Genomic DNA, 15,219 nt, shown 5'->3' on the forward strand with positions numbered 1-15,219 from the left:
GGGAGTGCGGCCAATTAGAAGGAGCGCAGGGGAACCCACTGGCCAATGGCGACGCCGGGGGGGCGGGAGCAAGGAGACAAGGAAATGCTGTCACCGCCGTTAACACGCACGTGGAGGTTTGTTAAAGGCGTAGGGGCCGCTGCAGCCCGGGCGCGGCGCGGGGGCGGGGGCGGGCCGCCGGGGCTTGAGAGGAGTGGTCAGCAGTAAGTGACCGGCTCCTAGTGGGGCCCCCGAAGACGAGCCTAGTGCAGGAAGGCCCCCCACCCCGTGGCAAATGTGAAATAGAATGAGGGGCCAGACTCTGAGGCAAGATGTTGGGGAGACAGAGAAAGGGGCAATCTGATTGGGGAAGAAGTTGGGGCTCCAGGGTGGGAAAGGTTGGAGTGACTTGTGGACCACAAGGGGGTAGGTGTCTATTGTGTGCGTGTGTGTGTGTGTGTGTGTGTCAGGGACTCGAGGGTCTAGGATGCAGCGAGATCAGGATGAGACTATGGGGTGAGAAGGAAGATGGGTGATTAGGTAGTGGGGAGAGGGAGATTTGAGATCAAGACATAGCAGACCAGAGCCATCTTCCTCTTCAGCTCTGGCCCCACCTCCAGCCTCATTTCCTTAACCAGGCTCAGAGCAGGCTGCCCTCTTTACTGATGCAGCAGAATTCACAGTAGCCTGTGTTCTGTAAATGGAAGGGTTGCCACTATGCAACCTCTCTGGGCTTCCCTCATCGTTGCCACGTTTCCCCTTTCTCACATTTTGCCCTTTCTAGGTAGTCAGAATCTAGTTCCTCATCAACAGCAGCCATCGCCGAAGCCACAGAGGAGCAGATAGCTGTGCAACGCCGCGTCTAGGCAGGGAATGCAGAACTGAGAAATGGGGAGCCTGCCATTGTCCACTCCAGCTTTGACCTGGCTGAGACAGCCGTGGGTCAAGGCTTCTCTGTGATCCTGGTTTCCATCAACAACAGCAAGGGAAGCCGCAAGAGCCATCTAGGCAGGCACCCCAGGATGTGCCAGGTAAGGGGAACACTGCCCAGGTGCCTGTGTTACAGCTAAGCTTCATAAAGCCCCGTAGTAGATACTTATCCTCATTTATTACATGCTCATAGCTTGAGCCATATAGAACCTGAAAGAAAAATGTGCAGCCAAGAATGATGGCTTAATTGGTGTTGAGCTACAGATTCTCCACTCATTGGAGTTTTATGTGCTGCCTTTGTTTTCCTCTATCAAAATGATTGAGGGAGAGTTGATTGGGCTTTCTTATTGATGTCTTTCCACATAATGGATATTGCTGTCCTCCCTCTACCCAATCTCCTGCACTTCAACCTGTGTAAGCAGCAATTAGTGTCCTTCAACTCAGATGGTTTTGTTCATGGGGCACATGCTCAGCACTTAATGGCTCTCCTGGAGCCAGGATTCTGGGGCACCAAAATGAAGATCACTGGAATGGTTTGCTTCAAAGTCAAGAGCTCAAAATAGTGGGGTGAATATGAAATCACTCAGTGGACAGTTGGTAAAGACTTCCTTTGGATCAGTCATTGAGTTTGAAAAATACTAAGATGATGATGACAGAGTTCCTGCCCACAAGGGACTTCTAGTATAGGGAGAGGCACATTTGTAAGTTGAAGAGGTACTGGTACTTGAATGGATGTTTCTTGGAGTGAAAAGAGAATAAAAAAGGAGGACGTGGACTCCAGAGGTCAAATGGGCAGGAGGGTTTCATAAAGGGAGCAGACTTATGATTTGTCTTTGTGGGTATTTGCAAGATGGACAGTGGATGGAAGAGGGAACAGTGGATGGACAGTGGATGGAAGAGGGAACAGTGTGAGGAAGGGCAAGGAGCACCGGTGAGACTGGGAGCTGGGAGTGAGAAGTCAGGCTGGACCAGCGGGCTGAGGCTTCGTGTGCCAGGCAGGTGGCTAAGGGCCAGGCTGGTCAACAACAGTGGGAATTTTTTATCCTGTACTGTTGTTGAACCAGAGTATCTATTTCCTGTTTTGAAAAGGCCAGGTGGGGAGGAAAGGCCCTAGATTCTGCTAGCCTCTCCCCGACTTGGTGCTGAGTGAGGAAGTTTGCAACTGGTTGCCTTTTTGTATTTTCCGCTTTGTCTTAAAGATCCTAAGTAAGCTTGTGTTGTGCTTTTCTGCCTCGTGGGATTTGGTGTCCTGATCACCGAGAGGCCTTAAAGTACAAGCCAAAGGGGGGAACGTGCCCGCCAGGGTTTATTCTGCATGGGAGAAATGATTTCTTTATTGTTACTGCTTTTCCTTAAACTCTTTGACCCCCTCCTCTACTCAACTTTGAGAAATTATTCATCTTTTCTCGAGAAAGACTTAAATGGAGACAGAATACATTGCCATGTTTCATCGTACTGGTTTCTAGTAACACAATGATGGCTCTGGGGTTCGGAAGCCCTGGCTTGCCTGTCTCCTCTTGATGCTCTTGCGTCCATGTTCTTCGATCATCTTTTAATCTAATTGTTTGGCTGAATGACATTTCAATTATAACTCAGCAACTGCATCCTGGAACCCGGCTCAGGTGGCCTAGTGGAGGGCAAGGCGGTGACTGGGAGATGCTGGGAGGTGCAGGGGAAGCCGGGAATCTGAGCGTGGGGGTGGCTGAGAGGTGGGAATCCACTCAGCAGCATGACTGATTTTAGGTGACAAGATTTCAGTGGGGCTGGTTGTTGAAGTGGGGCATGTTGCAGGAGGAGGTTCGGGGGAAGATCAAGTCCCTGTGAGACCTGTTGTGTGTGCGGCATCATGGCACACCCACCTTTGGTAGAGGAGGCCAGTTGAGGGGAGAAATCTGGGCTGATGACGGGGCTCAGGTGACTCTTGAAACTTTTGGTGGTGGAAGGTGGGAGGAAGCTGAGAATGTCTGAGAAGGGAGGAGGGCCTGGGAGAGTGGCACTGACCCTGGTGAAATACAGCCCCAGCTTTCCAGGAGCCCCGAGGCAGACCACTAAGGGTGAGTGGGGGCCCCAAGCTCAGGAATTCTTGGGCCCAGCCTTGGGGTGAAGGCTCGGAGTCGCAGGAAACTTGGAGCTCTGCCGGCAGAGGCCTGAGTATATGGTTATCGGGCCCCACAGGGAGGGTGCAGAAGAGTCAACTCTTATCCAAGTGTCCCACATGCAATTGTGGCTAACCCCTCACACGGGCCTTGCATGAGCTCATGGATGGCTTCCCAAATCCTCCTGTCATCCTCATTGTGTTCCCCGGTAGAAGCGCCTTCATGGGAGGGACCCCGTCCCTTCCTTTCTCTGCTCCTTGAAATCTCAGCCAACAAGGAAATGCTAATCTGTGATGTTTATGCATAAACCACTTTTGTTAGGCTTCTCAGTACTTGGGAGCTAGGCGTGGTGCATGGATTTGGGGTGTCTTTGCCCTTGGAGGGAGCAGGGCAAGCATATTTGATGATTGGAGCGAGGTATTAGGGCATCTGTCTCTGTTCCCCAACTCCTCACATCCCCAGCTGCCTGGGTAATCAGAGGAGGAGGAAGGAACATGAGGGCAGGCTCTCAGTAGGCCCAGAGGATTCATCCTTTCCTTTGAGTTTCCCAGGTGGTCCTTGCTTTGGGCCTGCCCTGGGCTCATTTCTCCTTCCCACTTGCCCAGGGCCCTAGCCCATCCATGGCTTGCTCGCTTTCCCGCCACGTCACTCTTCTTTTCTCCATCTTCCCAGCTTCATTTCCAGCCTTTTTTACTCCCTGAGGACCCCTTCACCAGGAAGCCTGACTGCCACCTGTTCTGAGATTACTGCAGTCCCTTTAGTGACCTCACCCCAGGCCCAAAGACCTCGGTCAGTTACAAGAGGTCTCTTTCCCAAGGCAGCGTCTCACACTTAAGTTCCCGTGTAGTCCTCAGCCACATTCCATCAGCTGTGAACCCCCTGGTGGCCCACGAACCTGAGAGGCTGCAGGTGGCTCCCTGGTGAGGACGAGAGCAAGGGTAGAGGTGGGGTGGGTGGGGGGTGGTACTGCCACCTCTGCCCTCTGCAGCTCCCCAGTGGCACAGTCTCCAGAAGCAGGCTTCTGCACATGTTGCTGGCTCTGGCCTGCCCTCTGTAGTGTGTCGTCCACCCAAATGTTGAAGCTGATTAGGTCATCTTGCTTATTTTGCTTCATTTTTCACTCTTCTTATGTAATGTTAACTACTTGGTTTCAATTATTGTGCTCTGGTTATGTAAGAGGTTAGCATTAGGAAAAGCCAGGTGGAAGGGATCTGGTAAATCTTTGTACTATATTTGTAACTTTTTTGTAAGACTAAAATTGCTTCAAAATTAAAAAAGAAATTTTAAGACAAGAGAGGGAGTAGAAGAGTGTTGGTACCTCCTGAGACCAAGTGAATGTCCACCCGTAGCCCATGTGCCCACCTTCATTTGGGAACCCTAGTTACCCGCCCCCATCCCTACCAATCCATGACCTTTAGGTCACCTCCCTGGTGTGGGTGCATGGCCCTGAAGTGCCATCTGAAACAACCTGTCTGGGAGGACAGTGAGGACACTTGTCCATAGGACACGCTGCCTCATGAGCCCTGGTGTGGGTGCTGATGGTGGGTGGGGACCTCAAAAAGCTGGTGGTGGATGGATCCAGGCCCACCCTGAGGCTTTCAGGGCTAGGGAACAGGGGACAAGGTCACCATGTGCCTGTGCTTGCTCAACATCAAGCCTGCGCCCCTCTACGTGAATGCCAGAGTCAGGAGGAGACAGAAACGGTCAGCATCTGGGGAGGTCAGGGGTGAGGGCAGGTAGGCAGAGTAGGGTCTAGGCCTCCTCTTTCCGTCCATCAGGAGAGCAGTAGTCCTAAAGTAGGGCTGATCCCTCACTCCAGGCCTGCATCATCAGCACCAGCCAGAGGACCCGTCACCAGGTCACCCGGCAGCCCCAGCTTATGACACGGGAGCTGCTCCACCTACCTAGGGAGTCCAGGGCCTGCTCCTCTGCTTCCGGCCATCGCATCCTTGCCCGCATAACCACTATTGCTCGCCCATCAAGGTGGTCGGTGCCATCAAAGTTACCAGGCAGAACGTCCTAGGGGCATGCATCTGTGGGGGAGGGGTGGCTGCAAGCCCTGTTCACCTGTCTCCTGCAAAGGGGCAGAACCAGGAAGGGAACTTGAGCCTGGGACACAGACCATCCCTTTGGCCAGGGGCTGCCCCACCAGCTTTGGCCAGTGCCCACTCCATTTGGATAATCTCTTGGGCAACTGGTTAGACTCTGTTTTGCCATTGTGACGCTGTGAACTGGGGAAGGGAAGCCTTCAGGTAGGGGGCCCTCTGCGTGGAGATGTTACTGGCCAGGGAAGCTTGACAGTTACTGGCCCTGCAGTATTTTTGAACATTTAAAGATAGGGAACTTTCACACAAAATTTCCCATTTCTAGCTTCTCTTACAAAAATCACACAAACTCTGGCATTTCACACAGCACCAACTGGCCAAAGCCGTATGGAGGCAGCCCTCGCATGGGGCCACATGTCTGGTTTTGCAGACATACTCTGCTGCTTGACCTCACAAACCTGTCCTAACAGCTCACCCCCCACCCCCCAAATTTTAGATCTACAGAATTTGCTAAAACCAAAATCAGCCCACTGCCCTCTTTGGAGTGCCAGGGTAGCAGAGAGGAAAAGAGGTTGCAGAGGGTCCTCTTGGGTAGAGCTAGGCTCCCAGCTTGACCCTCTGCCCAGAATAGATCTTGGCCATTAGGAGACTGTCTTCTCCAGATTCTTTAGCTTTCTGGAAGTGACTGAGCCAAGGTCCCTTTGGCTCTCTTTTAAGGTTCTTACCGATGGGCTCTGTGGCCAAAGCTTTCTTCTAGGACCTGGAGAGCTGAAAGGAGGAATTAGCTGGCTGGTACGGAAGGCACGGCTGTGACTTGACTCGGGCCAGTGTGCCTGCTTTGATGGGATGAAACTGCCCCCTGGAGGCCCCTCCAGGCCCATGCCAGCGCCACCACCAGGTCCTTTCAGGCTTTGGCTTGGCTTTGTCAGGAGGGCAAGGTTCTGCCTTGGTCCCAGAGTGGGTGGCTCTGAGACCAGGGTAGAGCTCCTCCCCGGAAGCCCCTCCCAGGGCTCTCTGAGGTTTAAAAAAAAAAAAAAAAAAAAGCTGCACTGCCGAGTTGCAGATTTTGCCTCAGGCAACTAAATTTATTAGCAAGAAAAAATTTTTGTCAGCCCAGTGCTGACCAACAAAGTACATTGTTAATAAAGGATAACAAATCTGTCACTTCATTCATAAAACATACCTCAAGCAGTTACAACTAAAAATAAAGTTGGATTTTTGTTTAATTTAAAAGCCTCAAAAATAACAAGCAATATGTTTTTTTAAACATGTAGTAGACACAATTGTCTATTATACAATATACACTGTACACAAGTCGAGTTGGGGCTGGTGGGGAGTGAGATGAGGGGGAGAGGTTCAGGATGTGAAGGTGTTTTAATCTGAATCCAGATTTGAGTTGAAATGCTGTGTCATTTAGAAAAAGAGAAAAGAATTCATATGCTCATCATTGCCCCCCAAAACCCTAAACTGAAAGCAGGCATGGGGGAAGTGAGTAACAAGGACAGGAAGAAGGGGGCAATTAAATAAAACTTTAAAGCACACACAATACACAGTGTTCATCATCTGTAGTTGAGTATAAGGCAACGTTCTCCATAGAAAAAGAGAAGATTCGGGGAATCTGTGGGGAGCTTGACTTTTTAAATAGAAAGTTGGAATGTGCTGGAGGAGAGCTGTGGCAGGGCCAGGCATGTGGAGTGGAGGCAGCCTCTTGAGCCTCTCTGGAGGTGGATGCCAGTGGTGCCCTGGGTGCAGGGCCTGGGGGCGTCCGGGGTGGCTGGAGGGCCAGGAAGGTGCAGGAAGAGAGGGGCATGGCACAATGCAACTCCGGCAGTGTTGGGGAGGGAGGGGGGCTCACTTTGCTCCTCGACGGAGTGAAATTCATGTTTTTCCTTTGGAAATAAGGGTTCCCACTCGTCCTGATTTAGAACGTCTCATTGGGCACGGCCAGTGTCCATGGTCTGGGCAGGCCGGGAGCGCATGGTGAGAGGGAAGGGCCAGGGTGGAGCCAGAAGGGGGCAAGTGAGGGGCAGCAGAGCCCCTTCCCATGGGGATAGTTGCAGAAGAGGAAGGAGGGGCTGAGGAAGGGCCCCCGGCGGATGTAGGCCTCCTTTCAGCCAGGGGCCCAGGCAGGACATGGACAGGAGAGTGTAACTTCTGGCCTCCCGCCTCAGTTGGCCTTACAAGTTCTTCGTGACCAAGTGAGTCTTGTAATGCTTGGTGAGGTGGTCACTCCTCATAAAGCGCTTCTGACACTGGGCACACTCGAAGCGCTTGTCCCCTGGGAAGAGGAGACACCTGTCACTCATAAAGTCCACAGACAGACACTGTTGCAGCCTGACAGGGAGAAGCGCACATGAGGGGTGAGAGGCACCCTCTGCAGCTGCCGTTGCCCTGTCATCACATTCTTCCTGCCTCCGGCTTACACCTCGACTCCCCATGGGAGTGACCTGAACCCTTGGTCAGTTCTCAACTCACTACCCACTCGACGTCCGTCACGCTCCTGTTTGCTTTGTTGAGACCCTTGTCCCTCGCCCAAGTACCTGTGCTCCTGCACCCAGAACTCTCTCGAGTAGGGCTGCTGCCTGCATTCCCCTGACCTTTGTCCCTCTAACCTGGTTCCTTGCCTTCCCCTCACAGGGAAAGCCCACCCACTCTGGCCTACCCACATGAGTAGAGTCCAGCCAGGCCCACCCAGGTGAGGGCAACTGCTACTCTATCTGCTCCTCAGCCTAGACAGGTGGGCATGACCTGCCAGCTATGCTGGCCAGGAGCTGGAGCTCTGGGTCATGTATCCCCATCTCAGTCCCAAGACGGGTCCCTGGGGGCATTCGCAACAGCAGCAGTTCTCACAGTATGTGGCCCACAGTACCTTGGCCCAAGAAAATTTTAGGTGCTAGCTGGGTAAACATTTTCATGTTTATAGTTTTATATTTACTTGTCAGTGCATTAAAACATAAAATGTGTGATGTCAAAAATGAAAGTGATTGAGGTCTCCCTGGTGGTGCAAGGGGTTAAGCACAGCACTATGAAGCAATCTGCAGCCTCTGCAGCACTAGTTCAATCCCTGGCCCACCAGGGAGCAACCCATATGGCGCAGCAGACCTCTCCTGTCTCGCCTGCTGCTCCCCTCTGCAGTGTATTTCAATCAGTCTGCCTGTTCTGTTCCCCACTCTGTCTCTGGTGAATCCTCTCACCTCCCCACACACACCTCCGGCCTGTACCCCAGCTCTTGTATGCATAAATAAATAAATCTTTAAAAAAAAATGTGATTGGGCATAAATAAGTAAAATTAGTGAAACAACTAAAGGAAAATCATTAGGTAAGTGATAGTTAGGAACGGCACCATGGACTTAGAAGCCAAGGGCCAGGGTTTGAACTCAGTTCCACTCATCACTAGCTGTGTGACCTGGCCACCTGTCCAGGCCTGAGTTATAATTGGCAGAACCAAAGCACCTCAGAGTTGCTGTGAGGATTAAATCAGTTCAGCAGTAAGGTGTGCAGTCCAGCCTGCTGCACTAGTCAGTGCTTGCTAAATAATAAGTCTGCGGATGGCAGTTCTCAGGGCTGTGTAATGCAAATGACACCACTTTGGGAAACACTTGGGTAAAAGAATGGCTTGAAGAGTTTCCTGGGTGGTCCCAGGCCCCCTAAGTAGAGGCTGGCTCTCCAGCTCAATGTGGCCATTCCTTGGCAGGGTCAGGGAGTGGGGGTGGCTGGAGTTTGCTGCCAGGGAAGGGAGCAGACCTGTGTGGGTGCGTGCGTGCCTCTGGAGTTCGTCGCTCCGCGTGAATCTCTTCCCACAGAAGAACCAGTTGCAGACAAAGGGCCGCTCGCCGGTGTGTAGGCGCACGTGGGCCCGCAGCAGGGATGTCTTCCGGAAAGTCTTGCCACAGTCAGGGATATGGCACACGTGCTTCTTCTTCCCCTGCTCTCCAGACCTGAGTGTTGGGTTGAGGGATGGAAGGGGAGAGAGGAAGAGGTAGAGATGGGGGCAGGACAGGGTAGAGATGATCAGGTCTGAGAGCACAGGAAAGGTGGGGGTCCGGGTGGCAGGGCACCGCTACCATGTCCCTTTGTGGTCTGTGCGGGCTCTCAGCCCTGGGCAGACATCCCAGGCACAGGGCACAAGCCAGGCTGGTGGGCGGCACCCCCTTAAATTACCTTTTGTCCCCATCCTTGCAGTTGGGACAAGTGCAGGCCATGCGGCGCCGCTTCTCCCCAGGCTGGGCCTCTCCAGCCAGGGCCTGCTCCATCTGCAGCTGGATCTGGGTGGGGCTGAGCCCACTGATGGTTAGGTTGTTCCCAGAAACATTCTGCACCGTCAGCTGCTGCTGGCCTGCAGGGAGGAGGAGGTGAGGTTCAGGGCAAGGCAGCCCAAGGGGCGAGGAGGGAGCCTGCAGCCTCCTCTTCTGCACACGAGGATGAGAATTATGGCCACTACTATTTCAGAGAACCTATTATGTGCCAGATGCCATGTTCGAGACCTTCAATGTACTGACACACTTAATCGTCATAACCGGAGGAAACAGGTGCTGTTACCCTCCTCTTGCAGTCAGGGAAGCAGCTGAGGAACCCACTGAAGTCACACAACTCATACAGGGTAGGACCTAGACTGAACCCAGACCGTCGGCTTCAGAGTCAAGGCCCAGCACAGGTCCTGTCTACACAGGCAGAATCTGCATTCAGATGTCGCCCATGTGATTTAAGTTGGGAAGGGTCTTGGCTTGGGCTGTCTTGGAGTGTTTCTTCTGGAATCTCCTCCAGCCTTTCACCCTTGAGAGATACCAGCTCTGCTTTCAGGAAAGTCTCCAGACATTCTTGTTAATAAGAGTGAGAAAACAGTTCTATGGACTCTGGAAAAATTTAAGTCTTCTAGGACTTGAGTAAAGCCATTCAAAGCAGGGGAGTGTTGTGACCTAACACCGGTGCCCTGGGGGTGGATTCCTCCCTGCTAGTAAGCCAAATGCACAAAGTGCCTTAAATTCATTAAGAGTAAAGAGGGGCAATTCAGAGAGCTCCCACTATCTAGAAAAGTACCCAACCCAGCCATGAATGCACAGAACCTTGTCAGCTTGGTAGCGGCATGCTTCCTTTGATTATTTGCAAGCCTGCTATGAAAAATGCAGCTAAAGCCACCCCTCCTTTCCTTCCGACCTGAACTTGGGACTGTCTCCTTCTAGAAGCCTTCCTTTAAGCTCCTCTATCAGGAGCTTCCCTTGAACATATATCTCCGCTTGTACCAAGCTAATTTGCACTTGTACATTAGAGTTTTCCTGAATACAATTTTCTATTTCTCCACCATATTTAAAGATCTCTGGCTATCAAGAGGGGCCAACACACGTCTGAAACTGTCAGTATCTCACAGGACAACTGTAAGGGCCAAGTGGACGTGCTTTTAGGTTGGAAGCAACCAGGTAATGGGAGTATCCTCCCAGTTATTACTGGGAAGCCGGGAGTGGTCCACGGATGGTGTGGGGGTGGGCACCGGCACAGGCATTGGCCACGCCCTGGCCCGGGGGCCTTCCCTTACCTCCGGTGTTGGTGATGGTGACTGGTACACCCTGAACCTGGACGCCGTTGATGTTGATAGTCTGCATGGCCTGCGCCGCTGCTGCCAGCTGGGCTGCGTTCAGGCTGATGATGCTCCCAGCGGGGGCAATCTTTGGCAGGGGACGCTCTTTCCGGAGAATCGCAGCAGAGTGCTTTTTGCCGGTCCCGCTCAGATGGGGAGCACGGGACGCGGGGTTGCTACAAGTGGTGGTAGAGGTGGTTACAGCTGTTCCTGGAGAATTGTCCTGAACAAGGACTGTCTGCACCTCACCGGAAGGCGTACGGATATAGACCTAGGAGGACAGAGAGACAGTCAGTGACCCAGGAGAGAGGCAGCTCCCTGCACCTTCCAGTGCAGTGTCACCCCCCACATGAGAACTGCAAGTATCTCTTCGCCAGCCTAAGTCTTTCCAGCCAGCCCAAATCATTTACACACCTTCAAGGAAGGGCTGGTGGCATCTGTGTGTTGAGCCGGCAAATGCCGACTGATTTGAAACCAAACATTTAATTTACTTAGCGTGGAAAAATGCAAATGCCAAATCTCAAAACTGGAGAATCAGAGGGAAACTAAATGATGATCAAAGCTGTATTGTGAGGCCTCCCCAGTGGCGCAGCGGTTGAGCGCTGGGTTGCGAAGCTGCCCGCAGCCTCTGCGATGCCGGTTCGATCCCCGGCTGCTCCCCGGCCACCGGAGGAGGGTCCCACATGGTGCGCAGACCTCTCCTGCCGCCCGCTGCTCCCCTCAGCAGTGTACTTCGGTCCTTCTGCCTGCTCTGCTCCCCGCTCTGGCTCTGGTGAATTCTCTCGCCCTCCCGCGCTTCTGACTGTACCCAGTGCATGTATGAACAAAACAAACAAACAAACAAATAAATAAAAACATGCCTCTAATAAAAAAACAAACAAACAAAAAAGCTGTATTGTGAATGACCATCGAACAAATGAAACCACTTTGAGGCCCAACTGAAGAGAAAACAGCTTTAGACTGGCTGAGACAGAAAAATAAACACAGTGCTCGTCAGTGGTGCGACAGCAAGGAAACAGGCTGAGCTCACACTTAAGTTAGCAGTGGGAGTGTGAAGGGCGCAGGCTTCCTGGGGGGGTATTTGCAAGCATGGACCAAAAGCCTGAAAAACAGGCATGTTAAAGCCTTCGTGGGAAGAGGAGGGCACTTGTGGGGCATGGCCACAGCAGCAAGGTATGGGTGTGGAGCACCAGTAGGTGTCCACACAGGAGAGCTGAAATACTGTGGAAGACTGGTTAGTTATGACTGGGGGCTGATCCAGAGTGGAATTTTTTTTTAAAGATTTATTTTTTATTTATACAAGTGCTGGGGTACAGGCCAGATGCGCAGGAGGGTGAGAGGATTCACCAGAGACAGAATGGGGAACAGAACAGACAGACAGACGAAGACACTGCCGAGGGGAGCAGAGGGTGAGACAGGAGAGGTCTGCTGCGCTATGTGGGATTCTTGCCAGCCAGCCAGCCGGGATCAAACCCACGCTGCAGAGGCTGCAGACAGCTTCATAGTGTGGTACTCAACCGCCTGCACCACCAGGTAGGCCTGGAATTTTTTTTAAGATTTATATATGCATACAAGAACTGGGGTATAGGTCAGAGATGCAGGGGGTGAGAGGATTCACCAGAGACAGAGTGGGGAACAAAACAGGGTGATCTACTTAATTACTCTGCTGAGGGGAGCAGCAGCGGGTGAGACAGGAGAGGTCTGCTGTGCCATGTGGGTAGCTCCCTGGCTGGGTATCGAACTCATGCTGCAGTGGCTGGAGATAGCTTGATAACACTGAGACTGGAATATATTAAGGGTAATAGGAGCTGGGTTCCTCCCTGTAAGAGAAGGGAGTTATGGAATATGGAGAATACTGGATGGTAATAAGAGGAAACTCTGGGTGGGCGGGTAGATACACGTGCATGTGTGGTGCCCAGGCCTGTCTGTCTATACTGTATACACCTATATGAGTGCTCAGCTGAGTCCACTGAGAAGGGCTGGGAGCAGTAACACTCTGGTAGTGATGAGCTCACCTTGCACCCAGGTCTTAGTTTCTAAATCCCATGCACCACAAAAGGAACTCAGGCTCCTTGGAGGAGTAGCTGGAATGGGAGGAGGGAATATACAAGAAGCACCTGGAACATCTGTTGAGAACCCAAAAGTAAGCGAGTGCTCAAAGAATGTGGTGACATGTGAAGGGTCACAGGCGCCCACTGGTCAAATATGGATAATTTGAGCATCAAAATGTAACACTAACAGACGATAGCCCACTGAATAAAACAGGAATGTGTGATTCCATACGATAAAAAGAAACAAATGGAGATGAGAGTAAAAGACTGCTCTCACATCCCCTAGGAACTAGGACTCCTAGGAGAAATGTTTGACTGAAGAGCTGGGAAATATAAGAACACAGTACTGACTCAGCTACCAGGCGGATGAACCTTGAAAACTTTATCTAGTCAATCCCTGAACAACATAGGGGTTAGGACAATTTAGGCAGTAGAAAACCCACACACAATTCCGACTCTCCCGCAAATTTAACTACAGTCATCCCTTGGTATCCACAGGGGGACTGAGTTCAGGACCCTTCGACCTCTCACCCTACAATGCAGCTCAAGACTGTTGAGGCCATAGTAAACAAGACTAAGAGGCTATCTGACCAGAGGGGTCCACGGGGTGCAATGTGGTGTCTGGCTTGGATCTGGGAACAGAAAGAAGACAGTAATGGAAAAGCCCCTGACATCCAAATCAAGTCTGGAGTTTGGTTAACCTTAATGTACCGGGCCTCCCCGGTGGCGCAGCGGTTGAGCGCTGGGTTGCGAAGCTGCCTGCGGCCTCTGCGGCGCCAGTTCGATCCCCGGCTGCTCCCCGGCCACCGGAAGAGGGTCCCACATGGCCCGCAGACCTCTCCTGCGGCCCACTGCTCCCCTCAGCAGTGTACTTCGGTCCTTCTGCCTGCTCTGCTCCCCGCTCTGGCTCTGGTGAATTCTCTCACCCTCCCAGGCTTCTGACTGTACCCAGTGCATGTATAAACAAAACAAACAAACAAACCAGGAAAACAAATAAATAAAGCATGCCTCTATTAAAAAAAAAAAAAAAAACAGTAATGTACCAATTTCAGTTTCTCAGTTTTGACACATGCACCCTGGCAAAGTAGGATTATCATTTGTACACCTTCTATAAAGCATTCAAGAAGCAAGGCAGGGCCTCCCTAGTGGCGCAAGGGGTTAAGCACCGCACTACGATGCAATCCGCAGCCTCTGCAGCACAAGTTTGATCCCCAGCAGGCCAGGGAGAAACCCACATGGCGAGGCTGTCTCGCCTGCTGCTCCCCAGCAGTGTATTTCAGTCCATCTGCCTGTTCTGTTCCCCACTCTGTCTCTGGTGAATCCTCCCAACCCCCTGCATCTCTGGCCTGTACCCCAGCTTATTTATTTGTATGCATAAAAAAATAAATCTTAAAAAAAAATCAAGTCGGGGGTGTGGGGCAGGAACCCTAGTGGCAACAGATGCTGAAATAACTCATGGGAAAAAGTTTCTTGTTTTAAAAAAAAACCCTGTTGTGATTTATTGGGGGGGGGCAGGTCGGTGTTTAATTTTAATTCCTGAATTACTTAGGACTATTTCTCAGTTAAAAATCAAACAAACACAGGCATTCATCAAATAAAGCCTGCTTCGATCTGGAAAAAAAAACAAATAAAGATCATGAACCCTTAATGAACACAGGACTCTCATGCCCAGTTTTCTGGTGTGCGCCTTTTGCAAATGATTGCTATTTTCTGTATGTCTTAAGTTTCTGTTACGAGAACATCTTTTGTTCATAATATAGAGCAGGGATCAAACAAACTGTCTCTGTAATGGGCAGGCAGTAAATATTTTTAGCTTTTGTGACCATGAGATCTGCCTTGCAGTGCAAATGCAGCACGAACAGGCATGCCTATATTCCCATTAAACTTTATTTACAAAAACAGGTGGGTGGAAAGGCCACATTGATCTGGGGGCTGTAAATCGACAATTTCTGGTACAGAATATAATATATTTAAAAAATAGATGCTTAATCCCTTGATACACAGTTGTATAACAGATAGCACCTCAGAATAATGGGGAACCCTGCATATGTATGATTGTTTCCTTAGGGGAGCTGCTGAAGCTCTGCCTCCATCATTCTTAAGACACAGAATCTTAGGGAAGGGAGGGGAGGCACTCTGGGGATGTGTGCACCTGAGCGGTATCACTTCAGCTCCTCACCTTTAAGGTAGGTCTGAAGACACAACCTCATAAGGGCTCTGAACCTCATAGGTATTGTAGTAAGTAAACAATTTATAGGACATCACTTGGCAAGCCATAATATGCCAGAAGGGAGGAGGCGTTTTAAGGCAGGCCTCAAATTTCCTCTGGCCTGACTTCCTTGTCAACAGCTCAAACTCACACCAGGAGACTGTCCTGCTTCCTACTGTCCCTCGCTGTGACTAGATTCTCCATTCTTCAATGACTTTATCACTTCCCTCGGTTCCTGGTTCTCCCTTTGCAACTTGGACATAATCTCTGGCATTAGTGGGCACACACAAAGATGAAAACCTGCTCCATAAAGCCAGAGAGGTTCCAGACTATTAGA

At 51.2% G+C, this 15,219-nt stretch overlaps 1 protein-coding gene and 1 long non-coding RNA gene across 3 annotated transcripts in view; one reads left to right on the plus strand and one right to left on the minus strand.

Moving 5' to 3' along the window:
• Nucleotides 1–79: 79 nt before the first annotated feature.
• On the plus strand, nucleotides 80–6,293 carry LOC119233059 (uncharacterized). The gene is made up of 3 exons (XR_005122235.2): nucleotides 80–116; nucleotides 764–1,010; nucleotides 4,825–6,293. It is a non-coding gene; the product is annotated as an uncharacterized LOC119233059 (long non-coding RNA).
• The window catches only part of SP2 (Sp2 transcription factor), a 29,834-nt gene continuing 20,726 nt past the window's right edge, over nucleotides 6,112–15,219 (minus strand). For both annotated transcript variants that reach the window (XM_054688725.1, XM_037495488.1), the window contains exons 4-7: nucleotides 10,581–10,893; nucleotides 9,212–9,386; nucleotides 8,795–8,988; nucleotides 6,112–7,328 (exon numbers count right to left, since the gene is read on the minus strand). In XM_054688725.1, the coding sequence (XP_054544700.1) occupies nucleotides 7,228–7,328; nucleotides 8,795–8,988; nucleotides 9,212–9,386; nucleotides 10,581–10,893 (783 nt within the window). In that variant the 3' untranslated portion in view covers nucleotides 6,112–7,227. The remainder of the gene's footprint in view (nucleotides 7,329–8,794; nucleotides 8,989–9,211; nucleotides 9,387–10,580; nucleotides 10,894–15,219) is intronic.

This window comes from Talpa occidentalis, unplaced genomic scaffold (assembly GCF_014898055.3).
Source record: "Talpa occidentalis isolate TD23 unplaced genomic scaffold, MPIMG_talOcc4v2.1 talOcc4.7, whole genome shotgun sequence".
Classification (NCBI taxonomy): domain Eukaryota; kingdom Metazoa; phylum Chordata; class Mammalia; order Eulipotyphla; family Talpidae; genus Talpa; species Talpa occidentalis.